Source organism: Lithobates pipiens, unplaced genomic scaffold (genome assembly GCF_037356315.1).
Source record: "Lithobates pipiens isolate NorthernLeopardFrog02 unplaced genomic scaffold, aLitPip1_a1.2 Scaffold_57, whole genome shotgun sequence".
Classification (NCBI taxonomy): domain Eukaryota; kingdom Metazoa; phylum Chordata; class Amphibia; order Anura; family Ranidae; genus Lithobates; species Lithobates pipiens.
In genome coordinates, this window is record NW_027507879.1 from 448,436 (window position 1) to 473,987 (window position 25,552).

The 25,552-nt window shown below is 42.0% G+C and overlaps 1 protein-coding gene across 2 annotated transcripts in view; it reads right to left on the reverse strand.

The window, feature by feature from the left end:
- Nucleotides 1-8,210: 8,210 nt before the first annotated feature.
- TDRD9 (tudor domain containing 9) overlaps nucleotides 8,211-25,552 on the reverse strand; it is a 391,054-nt gene continuing 373,712 nt past the window's right edge. Inside the window, exons 35-36 of one of the 2 annotated variants that reach the window (XM_077467570.1) lie at nucleotides 20,749-20,821; nucleotides 8,211-8,322 (exon numbers count right to left, since the gene is read on the reverse strand). In XM_077467570.1, coding sequence (XP_077323696.1) covers nucleotides 8,218-8,322; nucleotides 20,749-20,821 — 178 coding nt within the window. In that variant the 3' untranslated portion in view covers nucleotides 8,211-8,217. The remainder of the gene's footprint in view (nucleotides 8,323-20,748; nucleotides 20,822-25,552) is intronic. The other variant, XM_077467571.1, reaches the window with a different exon arrangement.

Genomic DNA, 25,552 nt, shown 5'->3' on the forward strand with positions numbered 1-25,552 from the left:
GCCTTTACTTCCTCTTTAAGGTCAATCTCCCTTCCTGATTGGAGAAATCAAAGAAACTCCCCCACTCACATATCTACAGGTGCCACTTTCCGTCTTCATCCCAGGCATAAAATATTTCTAAGTCTTGTAATTGAAGTTCCCTGAAGCTGGCTTCCAGGGGCTCAACAGTGCAGAGATACAGAACTCAAGACCATTTGATCCCACTGGACTAGGAGTATCCAAGGAGCGACCCCCGCAAGACTCACTATGTCAGTGTACCGAGCCTTCCTAGGCTAATTTGGCCAACACCATTATCAGTTATCACTTCCTGAATTCTTCACAAAAGATGTGGCCATAGTTGAACCAGAGGGAAAAATGTCAATTAACCACTTAAGGACCGCCTCATGTAAATATACGTCCTCTTTTTGAAGAGGGATATCTCGGTAACGGCAGCAGCTGCTGCCACAACCGAGGTTTCCCTGTTTACAGGAGGCGGTCCTGTGTACGATAACGGTGGTCTCCGCAAGATAACCGTTATAGGCGGGAGAGGTGCCACCCCCTCCCGCCGCTTACCGGAGCCGTCGGTAGCGTTGATGGCCGGTAATGGAGACGAGTGAGGCTAAGATGGCCCCCACTCGTCTCTATACCATAGGAGGGCGGAAGCGACGTCAAAACGTCACTTCCGCCCATACCTCTTAAAAGGTATATTTTTTTCAATGTCATTTTTAAAAATGACTTTTTTATTGCATTTAAGTCCAAATATGAGATCTGAGGACTTTTTGACCCCAGATCTCATATTTAAGAGGACCTGTCATGCTTTTTTTCCTACTACAAGGGATGTTTACATTCCTTGTAATAGGAATAAAAGTGATCCATTTTTATTTATTTTTTAAATACAGTGTAAAAATAAATACAATCACTTAAAATAAATAATAAAAAAAATTGAAACCCCCCCGTCACGACGAGCTCGCGCACAGAAGCGAACGCATACGTGAGTAGCGCCCGCATATGAAAACGGCGGGCAAACCACACATGTGAGGTATCGGTAGAGCGAGAGCAATAATTCTAGCCCTAGACCTCCTCTGTAATGCAAACATGCAACCTGTAGAATTTTTTAAATGTCGCTTATGGAGATTTTTGAGGGTAAAAGTTTGACGCCATTCCACGAGCGGGCGCAATTTTGAAGCATGACATGTTGGGTATCAATTTACTCGGCGTAACATTACCCTTGACCCCGTCCCCTTTCCTTTGTCTTCCCCACGCCCATCCCTTACCTTGTCCCCAAAACATTCCCCTGTCTTCCCTACCTACGCACACTCCCTAATCAGCACCTTCTACCCATTGGACATTTAGTCCACCCTCCCCGCTACAAGGCCCAAGAGCAAGGAGCAAATATCCATCACGAGATCGGGAGAACGCCAGATCTCCCTCCCACTCACTTGTTCGCATATATTTATTATTCTTTTAAGCTTCCTGGATTCAGCTACAGCACACCTCCCCATAATTAAGCCCCCTCCGATCTACTGCTTTCTACCCCCTCAACATGCTATGCCTAACCACCAGGCATACTACCCATAACAGTAGGGAGGGTCACGACTCCCGCTCCCATTCTCATTAGCTACTGTATGTTTTTGCACTATAAGTCATGTAATAAGGTGGAAGTCTTGGGCTTTGTAACCCCTTAACATGTGTTCATCTCTGCTATTCAAGATTTCTGTAATTCTTTTCCTTTTTCTCAAAGTAAAATTTTTGAAAAAAATAATAAAATAAAAAAAAAGTGCGCTTGTAAGATCGCTGCGTAAATACGGTGTGAAAAAAAAGGTATTGCAATGACCGCCATTTTATTCTCTAGGGTGTTAGGGAAAAAAAACAAAATAATGTTTGGGGGTTCTAAGTAAAAAAAAAAAAAAAAAAAAACTGTTTTAAACATGTAACCGCTAAATCTGAAAAAGAGGCCTGGTCCTTAAGTGGTTAAGGAGAACTGGTCCCTAAGGTGTTACTCGTGCATCTACCACTAATACTAGTGTGACTCTCATCCCGGACACAACTTGTCCCAACTTGTTATAGCACTTGGAATCTAGTGTATACACTTGCAGAGTTCTCCAATGTCGGCCAATTGCCAAAACATCTCAGGATGCAGAAAACACCCGTTTCCAGCACTTGTTGCCGATAACTGGAAAACCCCCTCCCACTATTCTATACCTGGAATATGTACTGGCAGTAGAGACAGCACTTTTTGTGCTGTCCCTGACAGAATGTGGTTCATCTCCCTGAGACACATGACCCCTGGTGCCACCCTGGTGGTTGAAATATATGACACTGCAGAGGTTTGTCCCATAATCCAGAGCAAAGTGTAGTGGCACAAAGTTTCAAGATATTCATGGGCAGTATCTTCTCCTGTGGAGACCAAGTCCACTGAACTGTAGAGGCTGGCATTAGCGATTATCTTCCAAACACCTGAAATGAAGAATTTCACCATCTTCAGATTCCGAACCAATTTTTGCTCTGCAACACTCTGGGAACAGAGCCTTTCGGCAAACCAACGACTGGATCTTCAAGTTGCAGACAGAGAGAGATAATCTACAAAAGACCTGGAGTAGGACTGTACGCAAAGGTTGAGGCATACTGAGATTGACAACCCTTGTGTCTTTATCAAGTCCAGCACTGGGGATAGGAGCTTTGTGAAACCTCGGAAGCTGTGGCCAGCCCGAAGGGCGGTCACAAAAAAAAGAAAAAAGCAGACTTTCTACTGCAATTGGAGATGTCCGATGAGCCTGGAAAAAAAAAACGACACATGAAGATATGCGTTATTGATGACGATGGAACCTAAAAACTACTTCTTGCAAAGAGGTCACCACTGAACAGCCTATCTGAAAAAAATAAATAAATAAAGATGCCCAGAGGTTTGAGATAGACCTCATGTCCCCATTTAGTTTTGAAACCGCTACCATTTGAGTGTTTTACAATAATGAGCCCACAGCTATTGCGCCAAGAGTCAATGCACAGTGAAAGACTGTCTGTGGCAGACCCAGACAGTGCCAAAATATGTACTTAACTTACCAGGTTTTCTGGCCTGAGATACTCTCAAAAACCAGTAGCCTTAGATGCCTCCCTCACTTAGGAGAGGAAAGATTACCGCACCTGGTATTCCCATGTAGTCTCCCATTCAAGAACTGACCAGGCTTGATCCGACATCAGGCGTGATTAGGGTGCTGTGACATTAGTCCATTGCAGTTCTGCTAAACTCTCCTAATGACCTTCTAATGCATCAGGAATCACTGCCAAACATCACAGTGGCTGATACACCAGATGCCACGTGGCCAACAAGAAACCTGCACATCGCCAGATCACTGGACCCAAGGGCGGTGTATCTACCTCACCCGACCACCTCTCCCCTTTAGGTGTAATTAAGCTGGTCTAACAGGTAAACAATGAAGCCCCTATACTGGCCAAAACACAGTATGCAGTTGCCAAAGGATGCAGAACTAAAACACCTACCGCTAGACAACCTTGTAGGCAAGTATGCAGGTACCCAGGTATTCAAAACATGCAGGTATACAAGTATTCTTGCCATTCATACTTTTATGTATGCAGTTTAACGACTTCTGGACCGCCGCACGCCAATGTACGTCCTCACTCTGAGGATGGATATCATTGTTATGGCAGCAGCTAGCTGCCATAACCCCGCTATCGCCGTGTTTGGGTGGCACAAGATAAAAGTGGTCTCTGCGGTGGATTTGCCACATCACTTGGAGCCGGTGGCAGCGGCGGAGGCAATCGGATATTTCCCGTGGCTGTGCATTGAGACAAGTGAGGGGAAGATAGCCCCCACCGGTCTCCATGACACTGCAGGGCGGAAGTGACGTCAAAACATCACTTCTGCCCATAGCTCTTAAAGGGCTATTTTTTTAAATTACAATTTTTTAAAAATGTATTGCTTTTTAGTGTAAATATGAGATCTGAAGTCTTTTTGACGCCAGATCTCATATTTAAGAGGTGATGTCATGCTTTTTTTTCTATTACAAGGGATGTTTACATTCCTTATAATAGGAATAAATGTGACAATTTTTTTTTAAAAACAGTGTAAAAATAAAAAGTAAAAGAATTTTTTTTTTAAACGAGTCCGTCTTGCCGACTCACGCGCAGAAGCAAAGGCATACGAAAATGGTGTTCAAACCACACGTGAGGTATCGCTGCGATCGGTAGAGCGAGAGCAATTATTCTAGCCCTAGACCTCCTCTAAATGCAAAACAAGCAATCTGTAGAATTTTTTTAAATGTCGCCTATGGAGATTTTTAAGGGTAAACGTTTTTCGCCATTCCACCAGTGGGCACAATTTTGAAGCGTGACATGTTGGGTATCAATTTATCAAGTTGTTTTTTTTTTTTTAAAGTGTGGTGTAAGACCGCTGCGCAAATACGGTGTGAAAGAAAGTATTGCAACAACCACCATTTTATTCTCTAGGGTGTTAGAACCCACAAACATTATACATTTTCTAGTAAAAAAAAAAAAATTTAACTTGTAAACACCACATCTAAAAAAGAGGTGTCCTTAACTACTTCAGCCCAGGAAGAATTTGGCCCCTTCCTGACCAGAGCACTTTTTGCAATTCGACACTGCATAAATTTAACGGACAATTGTGTGGTCGAGCAACGTGGCCCCAAAACAAAATTGACGTCCTTTTTCCCCACAAATAGAGCTTTCTTTTGGTGGTATTTGATCACCTCTGCGGTTTTTATTTTTGCTCTACAAACAAAAAAAAGTGCAACAATTTTGAAAGAAACGCATTTTTTTACTTGCTCTAATAAATATCCCCCAAAAATATATAAACACAATTTGTTTTCCTCAGTTTAGGCCGATACATATTCTTCTACATATTTTTGGTAAAAAAAAAAAAAAAAGCAGTAAGCGATAGAATGGTTTGCGCAAGTTATGGAGTTTACAAAATAGGGGATAGTTTTATGGCACTTTTATAAATTTTTAGTTTTTTGAAATGGCGGCGATCAGCGATTTTTATTGTGACTGCAACATTATGGCGGACACGTCGGACATTTTCAGGACCACTGTCATTTATACAGCAATCAGTGCTATATGAATGCACTGGTTCCTGTGTAAATGACACAGTCAGTGAAGGGGTTAACCAGGAGGTGGCAGTGTAGGGGTTAAGTGTGTCCTAGGGGCGTGTTGCTAACTATGGGGGGCGTGGCTGTGGACATCACTGATCTTTGCTAGGCAGAACAGGGAGATTTTTTTTTTTACTATAGCATCTCCCTGTTCTTCCTCTCCGTAAGGCAATCACGGGTATCCCCGCGGTGATTGAGTGCGTGGGACCCGCGACCCGACTCACGGAGCTTCCCGCGGCCGTGCGCGCCCTTGCTGCCTCTTAAAGGGCAACATACAGGTACATGATTCTGCCTGTACGTGCCCTTCTGCCGATGTATATTGGTGTGAGGCGGTCAGGAAGCAGGCAAGTAGTTAATACAAATAAGCACATTTATACAGTTTAATGCAAATAAAAATAACCATCTTGTGCAAACATGCATCTTGTGCAAACATGCGTTCGAGACAGTTTTCAAGCATGCCCCCTGCTCAACTGCACCAGGCCCCATACTAGTTTTGCAGGTTTAGCCAAGCACATAGGCATCCAATATAGCCTCTATGCTGCTTCAAAAACAGCCTAAAATAAGCTCCTGCAGACCAAATACATGCTATTCTGGAGACACGACTCCTTAACCACTTGCTTACTGAGCACTTAAACCCCCCCTCCTATCCAGACCAATTTTCAGCTTTCAGTACTGATGCACTTTGAATGACAATTGCGCGGTCATACAACACTGTAGCCAAATGACATTTTTAGCATTTTTTTTAACCCCAAATAGAGCTTTCGTTTGGTGGTATTTGATCACCTGTGCAACTTATTTTTATAAATGTAAAAGACCGAATTTAAATAAATAATTTTTTTTTTAAAACTGTCATTTTTTGTCCATCATTGATGTACGCTGATGAGGCGGCAGTGATGGGCACTGATGGGTGGCAGTGATAGGAAGCACTGCTAGGTGGCACTGATTGGCACCACTGGTGGGCATTTATAGGTGGCACTTGTGGGCATTGATAGATGGCATAAATGAGGCATAATTGCCTCTTCCTTTTCGGGACCGATGTCCCTTTAAGATGAGCCGGTGATCGGCTTTTTTTTCCTCCTCTGCGGTCAGTGTGAAAAAAAAAAACGAGCTTTTGTTTTGATCATGTGATCAGCTGTCATTGGCTGACAGCTTATCACATGGTAAGGGGGCGGGAACGGCCCCTTACCTGGATCAGTGATCACCCGAGTCTCATTGACTCTGATCACAGCGCGCCTCCTGGGAATTCAGGTCCGCGCTGTGGCCGTCATTCGGCCATAGCGTGGATGTCAAGTGGTTAAAGTGCAGTGATAGAGGCGTTTCAACAGATAGTTGTATAGGCCCCCCCAACCCCCCGGATTAAGCAGCAAGTATAACTTTATGCAGTACAGGGGGTCCCCGGGTTACAAACAGGATAGGGACTGTAGGTTTGTTCTTAAGTTGAATCTGTTTGCAAGTCCGAACAGGTAAATTTTTTAAGTGTAGCTCCAGCCCAAAAAATCTATTTTTAAGCTTTTTGGATAACATATGGAAGTGTTATCATCCCTGTAACATTTGTTTAGCTGTCTGTGCCCCTGTAGAGAAGATTTCACCTCACTTTGTCCCAATGATAATTGGATTTTGAAAATTTTGGGCCGTTGGGGAAACAAGGATTGGCGATAAAGCATCAGTGGAGATACATTTTTCCCATATTAACTCTTACAGGAGAGAATTTCCCTTCCTAGAGGTAGATTTCCTCTTACTTCCTGTTATCTCCCTCAGTTTGTAAGTAGGAGTTGTTTGTAAGTAGGGGACCCCCTGTATATAACCATGACTTGTCTGGTTATATAACTCTGCCATAGAAAGTTCACATTTCATTATGTAGCCAAGAGCTTGCAGATCTTTCAGCTCACATGGTTCACTGGCAAAAAATGTCCGTCCTTACACTTCCTGTCTATACAGGAGTAGACAATACTGCGCAAACACACACCATCTAGTGGTTGGAGGAGACACTAGCTCCATACGCCTGAGAAGTACATAGGAGCATGACCAGCACACCTTTGTAGGATCCTGCAGGAAAGCACCATGGTCAGAACAAACACTGCCTGGGTTTCCATTATGCAGGGTCCATCCCCGTAAGGCTGCATTACAGGCAAACCTTTAGGAGTCTTCTCTTCTATCCAATGAGGCTCGGGTACCATCCATTTTGGCTGACAGATCTTTCAAATGGATCCAAATGAAGTACTTGATTCTGAGTACAACAGTTCCAGACCTACAAGTAGTGCTACAATTGCTTTTGGAGCAATCAGTGACCACCACCTTACAGAAACTGGCAAAAAAAACTAAGGTACTTCCTGTGTAGGAGGAGCTATATAGGGAAGGACTTCCTGTGTGATTGATCTGCCAGTGTCCATTCATCTATTGGGGGCACATAGTTGGCCTAGTTCCAAAGCGGCGGCCATCTTTCTACACCCAGTTCGTTTACAATGTGATCGCTCCGTCAAATGATGTCATGATGCCGGTTCCTCTCTCCCCGTTCTGTACAGTGGAGGGGGAGAGATTGGATGGATGCAGCGCTGTGGGCTGCATCTGTAGTGCCCACAGCGCTGCTCTTTGACAGCCTACCCATAAATACCCTGCCAACACTCTGCCATACCCAGCCATTCTCTGAAATACCCAGCCATGCTCAGCCAATATTACAATGGGGAGATTGTGGATATTACAGTGGGGACTATATGGTGGTGGAATTTTCACAGGTTTTTGCAAATTCAATTATTTGCTGATCCGAAAAATGATCCGATCCATGACACCATCCGATCCGTGAGTTTTCTGATCCGTTGCACCCCTACTAAACAAGCAGCATACATATTCATCTTCTCATTCTGAAAGATCGTTAAGTATTTAAAATGCACACACAATTGTAAATAACCTTTTTTACATGCTTCATAAACACAAGCGTTTATTTTTATACCAAAGGTAACATTTTACATTGCAAAAATTCAAGAACAAAACTATTTTAAAAGAAAAAAGGCAGTAACATTACAATTATCAATTATTTTTGTTTCAATAAATGAAATAACTAAACTTGCTCTATTTTGTGATCTGCAGTGTTTCCAAAGAAAGGGTCTGATTTTTATTTTTAAGAATTTAACAGTACAGACTTGTGCAGCTGGTAAATGCGAGAATCACTTTCTTCTTCCCCTTCAGCTCTTTCATACTGACCAACGAGGTATCTTGTCTCCACCTTACAAAATGAAAATAAATAAAATACAAGCCAACATATTACCAGAGAGCATTCACTGTATAACTACACAACACATTAGGTGAGACTTCTGCTGTATTCAAATAATGAAAAGCACCAAAACAATGTATATAGCTGGATTAAAGCGGGAGTCCACCGGGACTCCGCGTTTTTTTTTTTTTTTTTTAAAGCCAGCAGCTACAAATACTGCAGCTGCTGACTTTTAAAATAGTGACACTTACCTGTCCAGCGCGCCCGCGATGTCGGCACCCGAAGCAGATCTCTAGATCATCTGTAAGGTGCTGCCGCCGCCATCTTCGGTATGGGAATCAGGAAATGGAGCCTTTCGGCTTCATTTTCCGGTTCCCTACTGCGCATGCGCGAATCGCGCTGCGCAATAAGGACGGTCCCCGCTGCCTCTGGGATCTGTGTGTTTCCCAGCAGGCAGCGGGGCACTTGCGGAAAGGGGAGGGCACTTGCGGAAAGGGGCGGAATCTACGCCCCTTTCCGCAGAGAGCTATCCCGAAAGTGGGTGCAGAATACCTGTACTGTACAGGTATCTGCACCCCCCTCCCCCCCCTGAAAGGTGCCAATTGTGGCGCCGGAGGGGGGGAGGGTTCCGATGAGCGGAGGTCCACTTTAGGGTGGACCTCCACTTTAAGTTGTGATGCAACACAGTGAGACACTTCTAAGATATAAATGTAAATTTATCGATAGTTGACTTTATCTGCCTTTGAACTCCACAGACTTGTATCACAATGTAAAGCCCCTTTAAAACAAACAAAAGCTAGTTGACATAGGCCCTAAGCAAATACAAGGGGGTGTAAAGGGGTCCTATTTGAACTGCTATCATCCTAGAAGTGTTTTTCTGGTTGAGTTGCATACCAATTAACGTACAGAAATATGGATATATAAACACTGCCTGGCTACATTGAATGAGAAACAAAAGGAAAATCAGTAACCTCTCTCATATGAAAATACTAATTATCCGAAGCCTGCCTTGTGCTAGAAATTATGTGTAACTGACACTTTTGTCACAGAGAAGCTCGTATGATGAAAGGTGGCATCAGAAAACAGTATTTGCCAGAGTGATTTTATGCAAGTAGTCTAATGCTTCAAGCTTTAATTTCTCCTGCCACTTTAAATTGCTGCAGCTACTCTCCTTCCTACCATTTGAACTCCCCTGGCAACAGACTTCCCAACATAATAAAATGAAGCTGCTTCTACAGAGTGAGTCCTAGGTTTTATTTTTTATCTTGGGTTATGTAGTGTGGCAATACAAGATAAAAAAAAAAAAACAGTGCTTAGCAGAGATGATTATAGGCATTACAAACATTTTAGCCATGGATTTATAAAAACAATACATGAAAGAAATATTGGAAACATTATCACTGATATATTAAGCTGAGCTGCCTCATATATATAAAAAAAAACAAAAAAACAAAAAAAAAAACGCATATTCCAGAACACTGGTCACCCTCCTGCCATTAGCGCTGTGCAAGTGCAGGTTTTTCTGAGCGCCAATATAATCCCGCCTTAAGAGGGAATTGGAAGGACATGCTAACCCAGCAAAGCAAGAGGATTACTTTATGAAATTGAATGCATTCTGATAACAGCATCTCCTGGGAATGCTGAAGATTAAAATATAAAATGCCAAATCCAAGTGTCACACATATAATCCTGTCTGATGACCTGGTTTAGCCTCACAAAGGCTTTCCCATTTCGCTGTAAAATAGTCCACAAGACAAAAGTAAAACAAAGTGGACTATTTAAACTCAAAGCACACTAAAACAAAAACACCGGGTTCAACAAATATTAACTTATATTCATTAGTACATAAATGGTGCAAGGATAAATTCATGCTTATTTTAATACGGAATTAAGGCAAACCATCTCAACATGCTAAGAAAGCTGTCACTGATCCCTGTTAAGCACAGCTAAATGATGAATATGCGTACATAAAAGTCAGCCAGAATTATAGAAAATGGAACAGCTGGAGACGTCATTACTCTCTGCTCCATTTCTAACTCGGCCCAGGTGACAGCTAAAGCTTTGAGTTTCTATATACTAAGGGAGAGGGGCACCAGACTAAGCAATCACCTAGATAACTACATTTGGAAAAAGCCCACCAACTGTATATGAATATCGTTTTGAAGCATCATTGAGATGCTGTTCACCCCACAAAAAAAACTTAGGATTTTTTGTAATCTGTAAAATACTTTTCTTGGAGTACATCACAGGACACAGAGAACTTCATATTCATAACTACTTGGATTATACGATCTTCAGACAAATGGACACTGGTCAGAAAATTCAGGAATCCCCACCCAGGCAGGACCCCTCCAAGCTCAGGTAAAAGTCAGTTTTGTAGCAAGCAATGTGGAACAGATGAGAGGGGAGAGATCACTGTCCTGTGCTCCAAGTAAAAAAATTATAATTCTGACTTGACTGTACATTCAATCTTGGAGTACAGTACACGACACAGGCAGAATATTCAAAGAGCCTAGCTTATAGGCGGTCACCTTCAAGGTTTGACAGTGGCAAAAAACTTTTCAACACATCACCTTGGGGCTCACTCTAGGACTTTAGTTTTATAGCAAACAATGCAGAAAAAACATGAACAGAGGGGAGGAGGGTAGACCGTTTCCTGCAATGTACTTCAAGATATGGACGTTGTCAAAATTCCTTTCATCTTATTTGTACAGTATAGGACAGGACACAGTCTGAAAATTCATAAACCCCAGGGCATACCCAAGCAATGAATCAGGAGTGGGCAACAAGGCAAACAAAACGTGACAACAGGCTCAACAAAATAGACAAGAGGCAAGGAACCAACTCAGAATGTCTCCAAAAACCTTGATGCAACCGCACAGGCCTGGAAACCCACATGGTAGAGCTTAAAAAAGGAATGAACTGAAGACCAGGAAAGTGGCTTTAACAAAGCTAAGAGATGCTTGATGTCAGTCTGTCCATGAAACCCCCACCCATCTGGTTGATCGCAAGGGTTGCTAGAGGTATCTTACCCTTTAGACCTCAAGCTTTTACAAGGATTTGTCTTATCCATCTAGAAGCAGTGCACTTGGAAACAGGGTGTCCCTTTCAAAACCCTGATAGGACCAAAAAAAAAAAAAAAAAAAAACTAATTTTGACTTGCCTACAAGTTCCATATCTTGGAGTACAGCACACAGTATTCACAGTTCCTGCTTAATAGGCTTGAAACTTGAAAGGGACTGGACACTTAAGCTTTTGAGGACACACGCCCTAAAAGGCGCCTCTCCATTAAATGTACTCTATTCTGTGAAACAAAGTTTCTAAGCTGAAGCCTCACTAGAGAGATTAGATGCTGTGTTTTGTACCCCTCAAGAAGGGGTGTTTTGGCATCTTCTGCTGTTACAGATAAACCTTTCCTCCTACGACCCCTTTTTTAAATTAGCCAAGTTCCTCGCCAAACAGAGGTCTTCTTTGAAAAGGCAAACATGTGAGGTGTCTTACAGGCGGCTTCAGCTGTCCGGTCTTTTAGCCAAGATTCTGCACACGTGAAGGGAGATTAGGTCCATACTAAAAAATTGTCCTCTAATATGCCCTAGGGCAGTGATGGCGAACCTTGGCACCCCAGATGTTTTGGAACTACATTTCCCATGATGCTCATGCACTCTGCAGTGTGATTGAGCATCATGGGAAATGTAGTTCCAAAACATTTGGGGTGCCAAGGTTCGCCATCACTGCCCTAGGGCCTCCACACAAGAGCAGAAGGTAGAAGATGTAATTGCTCTGTTAAAGCACTATACTGGCAAACAGGGCCATGTTGGTTATTCATTATGCTAGACCAGTTAGTTGGAGTCTGACATACTAAAATTGCAGCAAGAGGTGGTTGCAATGCTAGCCAGAATAAAGAGTGCCTTTAGGAAGCATCTTCAATAGTACAGTAAAACCTTGGATTGAGAGTAACGCAGTTTACAAGTGTTTCACAATAAGAGCTATTTTTTTTATTCTGACTTGGTTTGCGAGCTTTGTCTCGCAAAACATGCAGGATTCAAGCCTCTGGGGTGTACAGTACTGCATGTGGCCAGAGATACAGGGGGCGCTGATGATGCTCTATGTCTTCGGAGCTCCTGCACCTCTGGCCACATGCGGTACTGCTTACACCAGCAGTGGCACTGGAATGCATTATCTGAGTTTCCAAACTCTTTGCTATACATGTGCTTTGGATTAGAAGCATTCTTCTGTTACGAATTATGCTCGTAATAAAAGCAACAGTGGGATGTTTAAAACTGAGACAGTAGGATCAACTAAAAGAATAGGTCACTTTTTTCACTGGACAGAGTTTGGCAAAGATTTGGGGAGGACTGAAAATCCTTTCTGGAGTATTCTGGCCCTTATAGATGGATCCTCTATGAAAAGGGAACGTCAGGGTTTTCCCCCCAGTCCTCTTTATACCCAAATTAGCATGATGCGAGAGGAAAATCAAACTGCATAATGCAAATGCTTTTGTGGACGGCAGCAGTGAGCCCTTTCACATTAGCAAGCATATTGCATGAAGCTTCCTCTTCAATAGTGTGGCAAATTGGGGAAGAAAAATCTTCAACAGCTTCCTCCATTAGTGCCGCTACGCCCCCCTCATTATGTATGCCTTGTCTAGGGAAGGCATAATAGGATCCGATTCAGGTAGAGAAATGTGAGTAGAACAACCATGGTGTTTTTGAGCCCTGGGCAAATATGGTTGCACTGAATGAATTCTGCTTTTGTCAGGTAGGCCCACTTGTTGCGTGCCTGGAATATAACTAAAATCGAAAGTTAAAGTTCGGGTGCAAGGATCACTTTGTTACTCTGAGATTGTGTGGATCGTTGGCAGAGCAAATGTACACCTGTGGTTCTGCAATGATTTCCTTTCACCTGGTCTCCACCATAGCTAGGTATGTGGGTATTCCCCTGTGTAGTAATCATGGAGAAGGGTGGGGAACATAGGGTGTGTCCACAAGAATAGAGAAATCCAGGTGTAGAATGTTCTGTAGAAAATCCTTATGATTAAAGGCAGGAGGAAGCACCTGAGTACCATATGAGGGCGCTAGGCAGAATTGACGGTAAAATGTGTGACCTTTTGTGTGATATAAAACTAGGTCATCTACCGGAGACGAAGCTCTGAATGGTTGCGTTTTAGTGTCAGATTTGAAAACATTACACTGTAATGAATGCAAATACAGCCTTGGTCTTCTACAGTATAAGCTGCATACAAGATGACCCCTGTCTTGCTTGCCTACAGCGCTGGACTCTATATAAAGTCCATGCTTTGCCACCTTGGTGGGCATACCTCAGAAGGGGTCTTCAGAAACCATAGGGCTAGACCTCTATAGTACACTGTATCTGCCTACATGCAGTGCCAAAATAAGTGGCCATGTAGCATCCAGCACCCAGAGCAACATTACAGGTAGTCCCCACAGCGTTGAGGCCAGATCCAGCTCACAAGGTTTACTAAGGTGGGCCGATCTGGATGTACCACTTTTTTGTGGCATTAGATGACAGTACGGAATTGACTTTAGAATCTCAAGACAAAACAATAAAGGAAATGAAAATAGATGGTTCAGGGCCGTTTGCATATCGAACTGCTTTTAACCAGACTAGTTGGCTTGAGAAAACAAAACAATGAAGGGGTAGAATCTGAAATGCTATTTTGTACCCCTTTGCAACCACCAATTGAACCCATAGGTCCAGGATGTCTGTGACCTAGAAAAATGCAAACAGCTGTCCATTCCCCCACTCTTAAAAGTGAGGTTATGCAGTCATTGTAAACAAAACAAGACAGTCTTCCGCCTAAAAAAAAATGGGGTGAATTTTGGCTTTGAAGAGAATGCTTGAGGAGAGCGATGGGGTACTCATTCTTCAAGGTGGTGTCCACCATTGCCATGAGTGAGGGCGCTCCCCTGTGGGATATTTATAGAGTAGGGTGCATAAATTAACTACGCAACAGGTTTTGACATTTCTGCAGCAAAGTTCTCAATGCAAATGTGCACGAGGAAATGCATAAGTACCTTTATAAGGGCTCTGTTGCAATGTGACCTATGGTCTGATTTAACACCTAGTCATCGACCTGAGATGGCTCTGAATGGTGGAATTTTGACCAGAGTTTAAAGCCTAAATATCCAACAGTGAATAAAGTCAAAAACATTCCTGGTTTTCTGACTATTTAGGAGTCCTTTAAGTGTAGTGCAAGTAGTGAAGATGTTAAAGTCGTTCAAAAGTTTTTTTTTTAACCTAAATGCATTTCATGCATTAAGGTAAAAAAATAAAAAAAATCATGTTACAAAGCTACATCTGTGAGGAGAGCTCAGATAGCCAATTGGAGGGAAGAAATACATCCCCCCCTTTCAAACAGCAACAGAGCTGAAGCTGTCAATCATAGGAGGCTGTGCCTTCCTCATCACTTTTTGTTTTGGTGTCAAGAAAATCCGCCAAAGTGGCTCATGCTTCTAGCAGAGGAGCGAGGCAATGGACAGAAATGACACTTAGTGCTTTAGATTAAGACAAGTACACCCTATAGAGGGATATGCTTTGTTCATATTTCATGTCCACTTGAAGTCTCATACTTGCTATAAGGCTACAGTATCAGTCCAATAATGAGAAAAACCTGTCTAACCATTTCATTCTGCTGGTCCCTGAATGGGTCTAAGTTTTGCTTGTCACAGTGGGCATGACCTCCGAAGGGTTTTCAGGATGTGGGAACCATAGTTATGGACCATGGCCCTGGACACTGTATAACTAGACTTATACACCGTGCCAAGGTAAGCACCCAAGGAGGATTCAGTGCCCAAAGCAACATTACAGGCCATCTCCACGTGGGGATAGCACACGGTTCTCTATATATCACTGAGGTTACAATGATCTGGAATGCACTGCTTCTATGGTTTTAGTACAAGGTAGTGAAGCATAGAAACAAGAGAGAAGAGATCCATCACATAAGGAAAAAAAAAACATCTTGGGAGTGGCGTAAGGTTATAGGTTAACACCCAGAAGGCATATACAAAACTCTGCCACTATTAAATCAGCTAAAGGCAGCAGCCTATAACTCAGGGTCTGCATCCTGTACTGTACAAATAAGATGAGAATTTTGCAGGTAAACCAAAAATCCAAACTTCCTACTCGTACATCACAAGACATAGAAGATGTCATATTCATGACTATTTGGAATGCCCTAAACCACTGAACATGAGGGGTGGGCAACAACAAAACCAAACATGCTCAAAAACAGAAGCAGGGGAAATATAAAAGTTGCCTGCAAGACCTTTCACCCAGAACTGACATCCACAGAGACATCAACATCTACCTGGTAGAAACCATGTAGCAGCCTTACAAACTTGGAAAAGAAACTTGATGCTTAATCGCCCATGAAGTACCAACCCTCTGATTAGAATGGGCCTTGACAAGCAATGGAAGAACCCTGCCCTTGATACCATAGGCCTGACAAATGAGCTGACAAAGTCACCTAGAAATCGTGTATTGAGAATTAGCCGGGAAAGTGCAGCTAACAACCGAGTCCATGCTAGCTGAAGAAACGGCAACCAAAACAAGAGAATCTCTGAGGTTCAAATAGAAAATTCTGCAAAACTGAACTTTCATAAGCCATTTGAAGCTTGCATAAGTGCTTTTACCAAGGAATGATGCAATAGGTCTGTGAAACAAGATGGTCACGTCTGAGATCGGTCCCCATAAGGATACTTAAAGTGGTTGTAAACCCTAACAGACCACTTTGTGCTACAGGTAAGCCTATAATGAGGCTTACCTGTAGCTACCCAGGATATCTCCTAAACTTGCACGGATCATCGGCACATTCACACAAAACGGAAGCAATGGCACATATGTGCCGTTGCTTCAGTGAGTGTGCCGTTACAGGCGCTGGGATTGGCCAGAGCTGCGATACCCGGAAGTAACCCCCAGGAGTGAGGTCGAAGGCTGGTGCTGTGTATGGGCACCGTAGCGAGGGCTTCGAACTCAGGTGATTACATAATACTTTAAAGAGGTTGTAAACCAGATTCATGCTCCGTTTTTCTGTTATCAGCCTGATAACTTCTGACAAGTTCTCAGTCACATATGATAAAAGCAGCTGGAGTTGTGTTGGGGCGGATGCTATAGATTAGCAGAGCCCTGAACTATTCAACGATTAGCTCTGAAAGTCTCTACCTATGAAGGGAGGGGATGTGTGCCTTTTCTCCAATCAGCCGTCTTGGCTGTATGCCCAGACTTCACTGCAGTGTTGAACAGGAAGAAAAAATAAAAAAATAAATCGAACACGATCTGAACTTTCTAGACAGTATATAAAGCTGAAGACAGCAGATATACAGGAAAAACTTCTGTAGGAAGATGTGTTTCATGCCTGTGTATCATCTGAGGCTGTTCACTTCACTGGGTATATATATATATATATATATGTGACTTTACATCCACTTTAAAATCCAAGATAACTTCAACACAAGCTTGAAGGAAAAGCCAAAATGAGCCTCAGTACATGCATACCACTGGAGATGAAACTTGGGAGCCTCACACTAGACAAAAAAGGCATTCCATGTATGGTGGTACAACTTCCTGGAGGTCAACTTTTTGCCTTGAGGAGGGTAGGGATTATGGTGTCAGAAACACCACTATCCCTCACAACTTGGACTTCAGCAGTTATGTTGGCAAACCCAGAAACAGTTTAAGGACAGATAAGAACCCTGAAACAGCAAATCTCACCGAAGAAAAGCCCACCGCTTGACTGCCAAGAGATATACACCGGGTAAAATAAGTATTGAACACGTTACCATTTTTCTAGGTAAATATATTTCTAAAGGTACTATTGACATAAATTTTCACCAAATGTCAGCAACAACCCAGGAAATCCCTACATACAAGAAAAACAAAAAAAAAATGAATAAGTTCAGAAATTAGGTTACTTGTAATAGAATGGAATGGCACAGGGAAAAAGTATTGAACATATGAAGAAAGGGAGGTGTAAAAATGCATGGAAACCAGCTGCAATCTAAGTAATCAGAAAGCAATCCTTCCCCTTGCCAGTGCAATTTAATATCAGTTGGTTGAGTCTCAACTAATGGTCTATAAAAAGGTGTCTCATTACCAAGGTGTCACACAAGAAACCACTCATGAAGGGCAAAAGCAAAGAGCGCTTTCAAGACCTTTGAAACCTTATTGCTGCAACACATACTGAGGTTACAGAATGATTTCTAAACTTCTGAATGTTCCAATGAGCACTGTTGGGGCCATTAATTGGAAGTGAAAAGAACATAATTTCACCATAAAAAGGCCAAAACCGGGTGCTACTCAGAAGATTTCTGACAGAGGAGTGAAAAGTATCATCAGAAGAGTTGTCCAAGAGCCAAGGACCACTTGTGGAGCACTTAAGAAAGAACTGGAATTAGGTACAATTGTTTTAAAAGAAAACAATAAGTAATGCACTCAACCGCCATGGCCTGTATGCATGCTTACCACGCAAGACTCCATTACTAAAGAAAAAGCACAGTGAAGTTTGTTTAATGTTTGCGGTGCAACATTTATACAAGCCTGTGAAATACTGGGAGAATGGTCAGATGAGAGCAAAATTTGGATGCCATAATACACACCATGTTTTGAGGTCAAATGGCACTGCACATAACCCCAACATCTAACCAGCAGTGAAGTTTGGAGATGGGAACATGTGGTGGGGCTGTCTTTCAGCATACGGTACTGGCAAACTGCAGATCACTGAAGAATGAATGTAAAATATTACCAAAACATTGATAAAAATATGCTGCCAACTACCAGGATTATAAAGTTGGACATTTCAGCAAGACAATGATCCCAAACAAAGCCAAGTAAACTCTCAATTGGTTTCAGAGAAAGAAAAAAAAGCTGCTAGAATGAGGTAGCCAATCACATGTCTTGAATTACATAGAAAATCTATGGAAAGAACTAAAAGATCAGAGTTCATAGAAGAGGCTCACGGAATCTTCATGATTTGAAGACCGTTTGTGTGGAAGAATGGGCCAAAAATCACACCTGAGAAATGCATGCAATTAGTTTCTCCATACAGGAGGCGTCTTGAAGCTGTCATTACCAACAAAGGATTTTGTATGAAGCATTAACTAGATTTCAGTTAGCGTGTTCCAAACTTTTCCCTGTTTCCATATGGTGAAAATTTCTCGTCAATAGCACCTTTAGAAATATGTTAAGAAAAAAACTGCGCTATTAATTACAAAAATCAAGCTGCAACCCAGGGCGTTATACGACGCCATACAGAAATGTAAAAAAGATGAAGCTGCGCTAAAAATTGATCTGTGACACACAAACCATTAAAGACTAAACCCAATGCGCTCACAACTGGTAAACGGTTGATGTGCAAAGAACTGAATACATATTAACCTAGAAAAATGCTAACCTGTTCAATACTTATGTTACCTGCTCTGTCTACAATAATATAATCTATAGCTATTGTCTACTGTACATCTGGAGGAATCAGTGCAAGGCTGAAATGCAATATTGGCTGCCTGTGATTTTTGGGCCCTTAGGAAGGCACGATTAAAAACAGGTACGATTCTGTGATGGAGATCACTGCATGGCCCATTATTTGGACATACTATGTATTTAGGAGAGATTTATACTTTCTAGAGTTCTAAAGTACAAAGACGTTAACACAAGAAGTGTGAATTTTAAAGTGGTTGTAAACCCTAATAAATACAAAAAACCTGCAAGACAAAAGCATAATGAGCTAGTATGCATAGTTACTTACCTGAGATCGAAGCTCCCACAGCGGTCCTTGTTCACCACTCCTGGTGGTTACTTCCAGGTATCGCAGCTCCGGCACGGTGATTGGCCCGAGCCGCGATGACATCACTCCCACACATGTGAGCCGCCGGTAACGGCACAGTAACTGAAGCAGTGATAAGTGCTTCAGTTTTCTTAAGTGTGCATGTGCTGATGACTTCGGAACATGCAAATACAGGGGATATCTCCTAAACTGTGCAGATGTAGGATATCCAGTGTGGCTACAGGCAAGCCTAATTATAGTCTTGGCTGAAGTAAAAAGTAGTTGTAAAGGGTTTACAACCTCTTTAATAAGAGTACTTCAGTAGGTGCTTTTGTTTTTCTTTCAAAGTTTGAACAGATGAGCTTAAATGGATTGTAAAGAGAATAAAAAAATAAAATAAAAAAAAAACAACAACCATGTTAAACTTACCTCCACTGTGCAGCTCGTTTTGCACAGAGTGGCCCCGAACCTGCTCTTCTGGGGTCCCTCGGCGGCTGTCTCTTGTTCCTCCCGCAGGTACTTCTCACGTTCACGCGAGCTCCCTCGCATGGAGAGAAACATCTGCGGGCGCGCTCCCGTGATACAGCCAGCTGCTATAGCCGCTCGCTGTATCACACGGCCCCGCCCCCGGCGTTCTGCGTCAGTAGATGTGACTGACAGCAGCGCGAGCCAGTGGCTGCGCTGCTTTCCATCCATCCACTCCAGCCAATCAGCGGCCAGGCTGAACGGTGGAAAGGACGACGGGGGACGAGCGCGGGACTTTCCAGGGGTGAGGTAAGTAAAACGGGGGGGCTGGGGGCACAGGCACTGTCAGATGTTTTTTCACCTTAATGCATTAAGAATGCATAGAATGCATTAAGGTGAAAAAATATTTACCTTTACAACCCCTTTACATTGAATGTAACCAATGTTCCTATGATATAGTCAAATTAAGTCTGCAGTTGTAAAGGTTTGCCATGTTTCTGCCGTCTTCTGAGCACTTGACTAGGGTCTATTTTTCTCTAAACTACATATACATTTTTATGGCACAGAAGCAGATTTTCTTAAAAATACACTGGGAATATAATGAAGAAACGGAATGTGAAGGTTGAAACTTAACCCCAAGGTAATAACAATGACTAAACACCCATTAGGGAAGATGAAAGAATCCTCAACAATACGTCTTAATCTGCATTCCCTTTTTTCCTGAAACTTCATATAAAGGTTGAAATGATCTGAAAGCACAGACCTCCAATTGTAGACCAGTTTAAACTCCAATGCACCACCTAAAGATTGGTCATTGACTTTTCCCTTGTTCTTAAGGTGGAATTTTTGGAAATGGTGCAAACAAGATGCCCAACCAGGCAACCTCTGTAAGATTACAGCACCAGCTTGCGCAGTATTTTAGTACTGCTACCAACCAAACACTGCCTATTGCATAGCGATCCCTTCAACCCTTCTAGGACATAGTTCTCCTAAGCAGACAAGAGCCTATGAAGTACTGCAGCAGGTTGTATCCAGACCAGCAATATACAAATAATGATGCAGCCACATTGCATCATTCATGAAACAGATGGTATATGATGGCATTTATTTCCGAATGAAAAAAAAGCTAATAATGCAAGAGTTTCTGTTTTAGAACAACCATGGATTTCAGCATTATTGAGGAACTAAAATGTTACCTGGTTCCACTGGTACATGTTCTCAAAGCACTTCACGGGGATCACCTCACAAGGTTCCTCCTTTTGAAACAAACTTAGACAAGAAAAGGTTGATTTAGTACATTTCTCATTATATGTATATCTTAAGCTGTGTCAGCATTTCATGAGAGAAAGGGTTGATACCCTAAAGAAGTGGTTACCAACCCCAGTCGTCGACTACTAGCAAGTCATGTTTTCAAGATTTATTTCACCTTGCACAGGCGCAATCAATGTCAATGGTTTGGAATTATCCACAGCTATGTTATCTAAGATTTAAGGGAAATTCCCAAAACATGGCCTGTAAGGGTTACTTGAGAATTGAAGTTGGGAACCATCACACTAAAGGAAATCTATGATCAAAAAAAAAGTGTACAGGCTGCCCCTTAACATTCTAATTGCCAGGCTACTATGCTGACTCCTGGCTTAGAGGGGTTGTACACCCTGTACAATCACTTTTACCTACAGGTAAGCCTATATTAATGCTTACCTGTAGGTGCTAAAAATATCACGATCGGCACACGGCTTTATTTTAAATGTCTCCTAAACTGTGGAGGTTTATGTGATATTTACAATAAAGCTGCGTGCCAATGTCTACGGCGCATGCACACTTTAGAAACGGCATGATCGGCAAAATGCACAGGGTTTACTTCCTCTTTAACTACTAAACCAATGTATGTATAAAGAATAGTTTAAAAAAACATTAATAGTGCACATACCCCGTTTCCCCGAAAATAAGACCTAGAGTGGTTGTTGGTGATGGCTGCAATATAAGCCCTACCCTCCAAATAAGCCCTAGTTAAAGTGCTTGTAGGTCTTATTTTTCAAGGTAGGGCTTATTTTTGGGGAAACAGGGTAGGGCTTATTTGGGGGGTAGGGCTTATATTGCAGCCATCACCGATAATCACTATAGGTCTTATTTTTCGGGGAAACAGGGTTTATGCTCCTGGTCTGTGATTTTAGGTGCTTAAGAACAAGAGCCAGCATAACATGTAAGCAACTATAAATCTAACAAAGCAGGTGGTCAACGGCAGCCTTTGTGTTTCTCTTATTTCAGGTTTCGTGTAAATGAAATTCCACTTTGAGTGAATCCTATAGAAAATTTACAATGGACACATTGGGGTTGATTTACTAAACTTTGTTACAGCTCTGGAATACAAAATCTGATGCAGCTCTGAACAGAATTCAGTCAGCTTCTAGTTTTTTTTTTTGTCAAAACGCTATGTGGTTGTAAAACCTCATATGTACCTAGTGAGGAAAATGGCCTTAGACGATACACAGAGGTGAAACAAATCCTCCTAAATAAATGTTGTACTGGTTATCTGGAGTCTTTCCCATACATCCATTAAAAGGGTTTTGAATGTAGATAGGATCTCTCGGCTCTGAAAAGCAGGGGGCTGAGAGTTGAAGTTACATTGGTGAGGAGAGAACTGATTGGATGGGAGGGACACTCCCCTCTTCACAGGGCACACAGGAACAGAGCGGAGGCTGTCAAAGGCTGTGCCCTCCCTGCCACTATTTTTCTCTTCGTGTCAGGAAAACTCGTCAGAAGTGACTCATAGCAGAGGAATGAGGCAGCAGATCGAAATGACACTTATATAGTGTGATATGCTTTGTTCATATTTCACGTCTGAGGTTTACAACCACTGTAATTGATCAAGCTGAAGTTAGAAGCCAATTGGCTACCATATACAGCTGCACCAGACTTTGCACAATTTTAGTAATACAACCCTACAGTCACAGCAACAGAATCATTATTGGAACAATTCGATCTGGCCAAGTTACAGAATGTGATCAGTGTTTCTCACACCAAGCCTAGAAACAGTGAAAGTCAATAATCATGATCTTGTTAATGAGCCTTTAAAATCCAAGGGTAAATGTTTTTTAAACCCATTCTCATGACATCACGTACCAGAAGTATGTAGTGTTATAAGGACACCTATATAAATATAAATTTTGGTAGTGAATTATAACATTAACATCTGTGCTTTGGGAGAATTAAAGCAGACCTCTCTTTATGAAAACTGCTAGCACCACGGTACATACCATAGTAAAATAAAAAACTTTAAATTTCTCCCCTCCTTGTTATTTATGTGCCCACATACTAATGTTCTTTTCCTCCACCCTTTGTCCCGCATTGCCATTTTGAATAAAGAAGTCACTGGTGGCTGGCATCTTCAGGTGATTTTGCTGCTGGTCTACTGATGCAAATAAAATGCCCACTGTGAGAACAATCTTTTTTTTTTTTAAATATCAGGCTATGTATTTGTTCTGGAGGCCAGGCACTGGTAATGCAGGACATCCTCCTTCTCTAATTTGTAATTCAGAACTTATGAGGTTGGGGAGCATATGCACGGAGTTGTCACTTCTCAGGTTCAGCCATAACAGCACACTAGTTAGTGCTACAGGTTAGCAAGTGTGAGGTCGTGACAACTATAATTGATGCTGCTGATAGTACTTAATGACAAATTTCCATAAAATGTAGAGCCTTTCCTATCCACTGACATGGTTGGCCCAGATAGATACCCTTCTTGTGTGTTGCCATGGCAGAAAAAACGCAAAAAACAGTCTTAGTACAGCACCATCCATAGGATAAACATTGTTTTGCAGTAGAATGCTGCTATCTATTGGTTGTACATAGTTAGAAGTCCTTCGACCACTTTTTACAGTCTTCCTATACACAGCCCAAGATGGTTCACGAGTCTTCCTATGGGAGTTTGGCTAGCCAATAAGATTTAAAAACATGTCTGGTGTCTATCGGAAGGGAGGTGGCTTCTCAGTGGTCCTCTGAGCCCATGTCACCAATACAGGACGACACTGTGCCAGTTGTCTAATTGGAGCAGCTTGTTCAACCTAAATTGAAAACTCAATTGTACAACAAACTGAAATCTTTTAAGTGGAGGAAAGTAAAAATAAAAAAACCTCAAATAATATGGTTGCATAAGTGTGCACACCCTTACGCCGTTGAAGTACCTTTTGATTTTTACAGCACTCAGTCTTTTTGGGAATGAGTCCATCTTGTATGGCACATTTTGACTTGGCAATATTAGCCCACTCTTCTTTGCAAAAACACTCTAAATCTGTCAGACTGCGAGGGAATCTCCTGTCCACAGCCCTCTTCAGATAACCCCACAGATCTTCAATCGGATTGAGGTCTGGGCTCTGACTGGGCCATTCCAAAACTTCCAAAATAATCTTTTTCTAGTGAAGCCATTGCTTTGATTTGGATGTATGCTTTAGGTTGTTGTCATGCTGAAAGATGAAGTTCCTCTTCATGTTCAGCTTTCTAGCAGAAGCCTGAAGGTCAGGAGACAGCAGCTCCTGTTCATTCATAAACTAAGCATCGTAGAAGGGGACCCAGAGGACGACACCGGAGAGCGAGAGAGAGGGAGGACGACACCGGAGAGATGGAGGAGGACTTTTGATGAATCTAGAGTTTCAGAATACTGCTTGGATATGTTTAGAAGCAACAGACACCATACCCAGCTGTGTAATTGTAACTGGATTAGCTGTCTGACAAAAGATTCTTTCCTGACAATTTGGTAGCATAATCTATGGACTAGTTGGAATATCACTTCAAAGGAGGTGGGAAGTGAACGGGAATAACTTGATTCTAAGTGATAGCTGGTGTCCCCATTGGCTCCAATGTAGCAGCCTTAGCATATGAAATGGGGGGGGGGGGATTGTGTGTGTGAGGAGGGGGTGGGTTTTTCCAAGCGTGTGTGTGTATATATGTATATATATATGTATATATATATATATATATATATATATATATATATATATATATATCTATCTATCTATCTATCTATCTATCTCAGAATACACACCCCTGGCTCAGTCTATTTGGTTTGTGGTGGGGACAAAAAATTTCTCTCTGTAATGCCCCTCCTTTACTTTCTTTGTGTGTAATTTCATCTTTTCTGTAATTTTTCCTGTCCTACAATTTGTTCTGATATACTGAGAGAAATATTGTTATAATGGATGTACAAATGCTATTTGTATTACTTTGTATCATTAGTAACATCTTTATTCTAAGGTTGTATCAACTATCTTATAGTTGGCAATATCGGATTAATACAAGTTTCTTTTCTGTACAATAGTAAGTTTAAATAAATTTGATTGTTATTCTTTTCGCAAAGTTATCATTCATTTTAATTCTATCCGTAATAGCGGCAACCTCATTGGTTGATTCTTATATAGAATAAAGGTTTTAAGCACTTATTTTATGTATCATTAAACATTTAAGTGAGGTACAAACATTGCAGTCACAGATGGTGCCCCGTGTGAGGAAGTTTGGGTGAATGTTATTTCTTGTATGGAAGACACAGCTGGACTGTACAGTCATAACTCTAGAAACGCTAAGCTTTTTTTGTCTTATGTTTTCACTTGTCTCCCGTCTGACTACCCAGGCTAACAAACTTCTTAGAACTTTCCTTTTTACCTTTTGTCTATACCATGGGTGCTCAACCTGTGGCCTCCAGCTGTTGCGGAACTACAAGTCGCATGATGCATTGCAAAACGATGACAGATACAAGCTTGACTCCCAAAAGCAGAGGCATGATGGGAATTTTAGTTCTGCAACAGCTGGATGGCCACAGGTTGAGCACCCAAGGTCTATACTAATGCTTTGATGAGACTGGAATCATGGAGGCAGTGGGAAAGGATATGTGCCTCTCTGCAAAAAAAAAGCAGGTCCAGTTGACCCATGACTGAGATTAAGGTAATCTTTGTGACTAAAATGAATCTGTGGGCCCAGAGCTACATTTCCACTGGTGCAACTACAAAG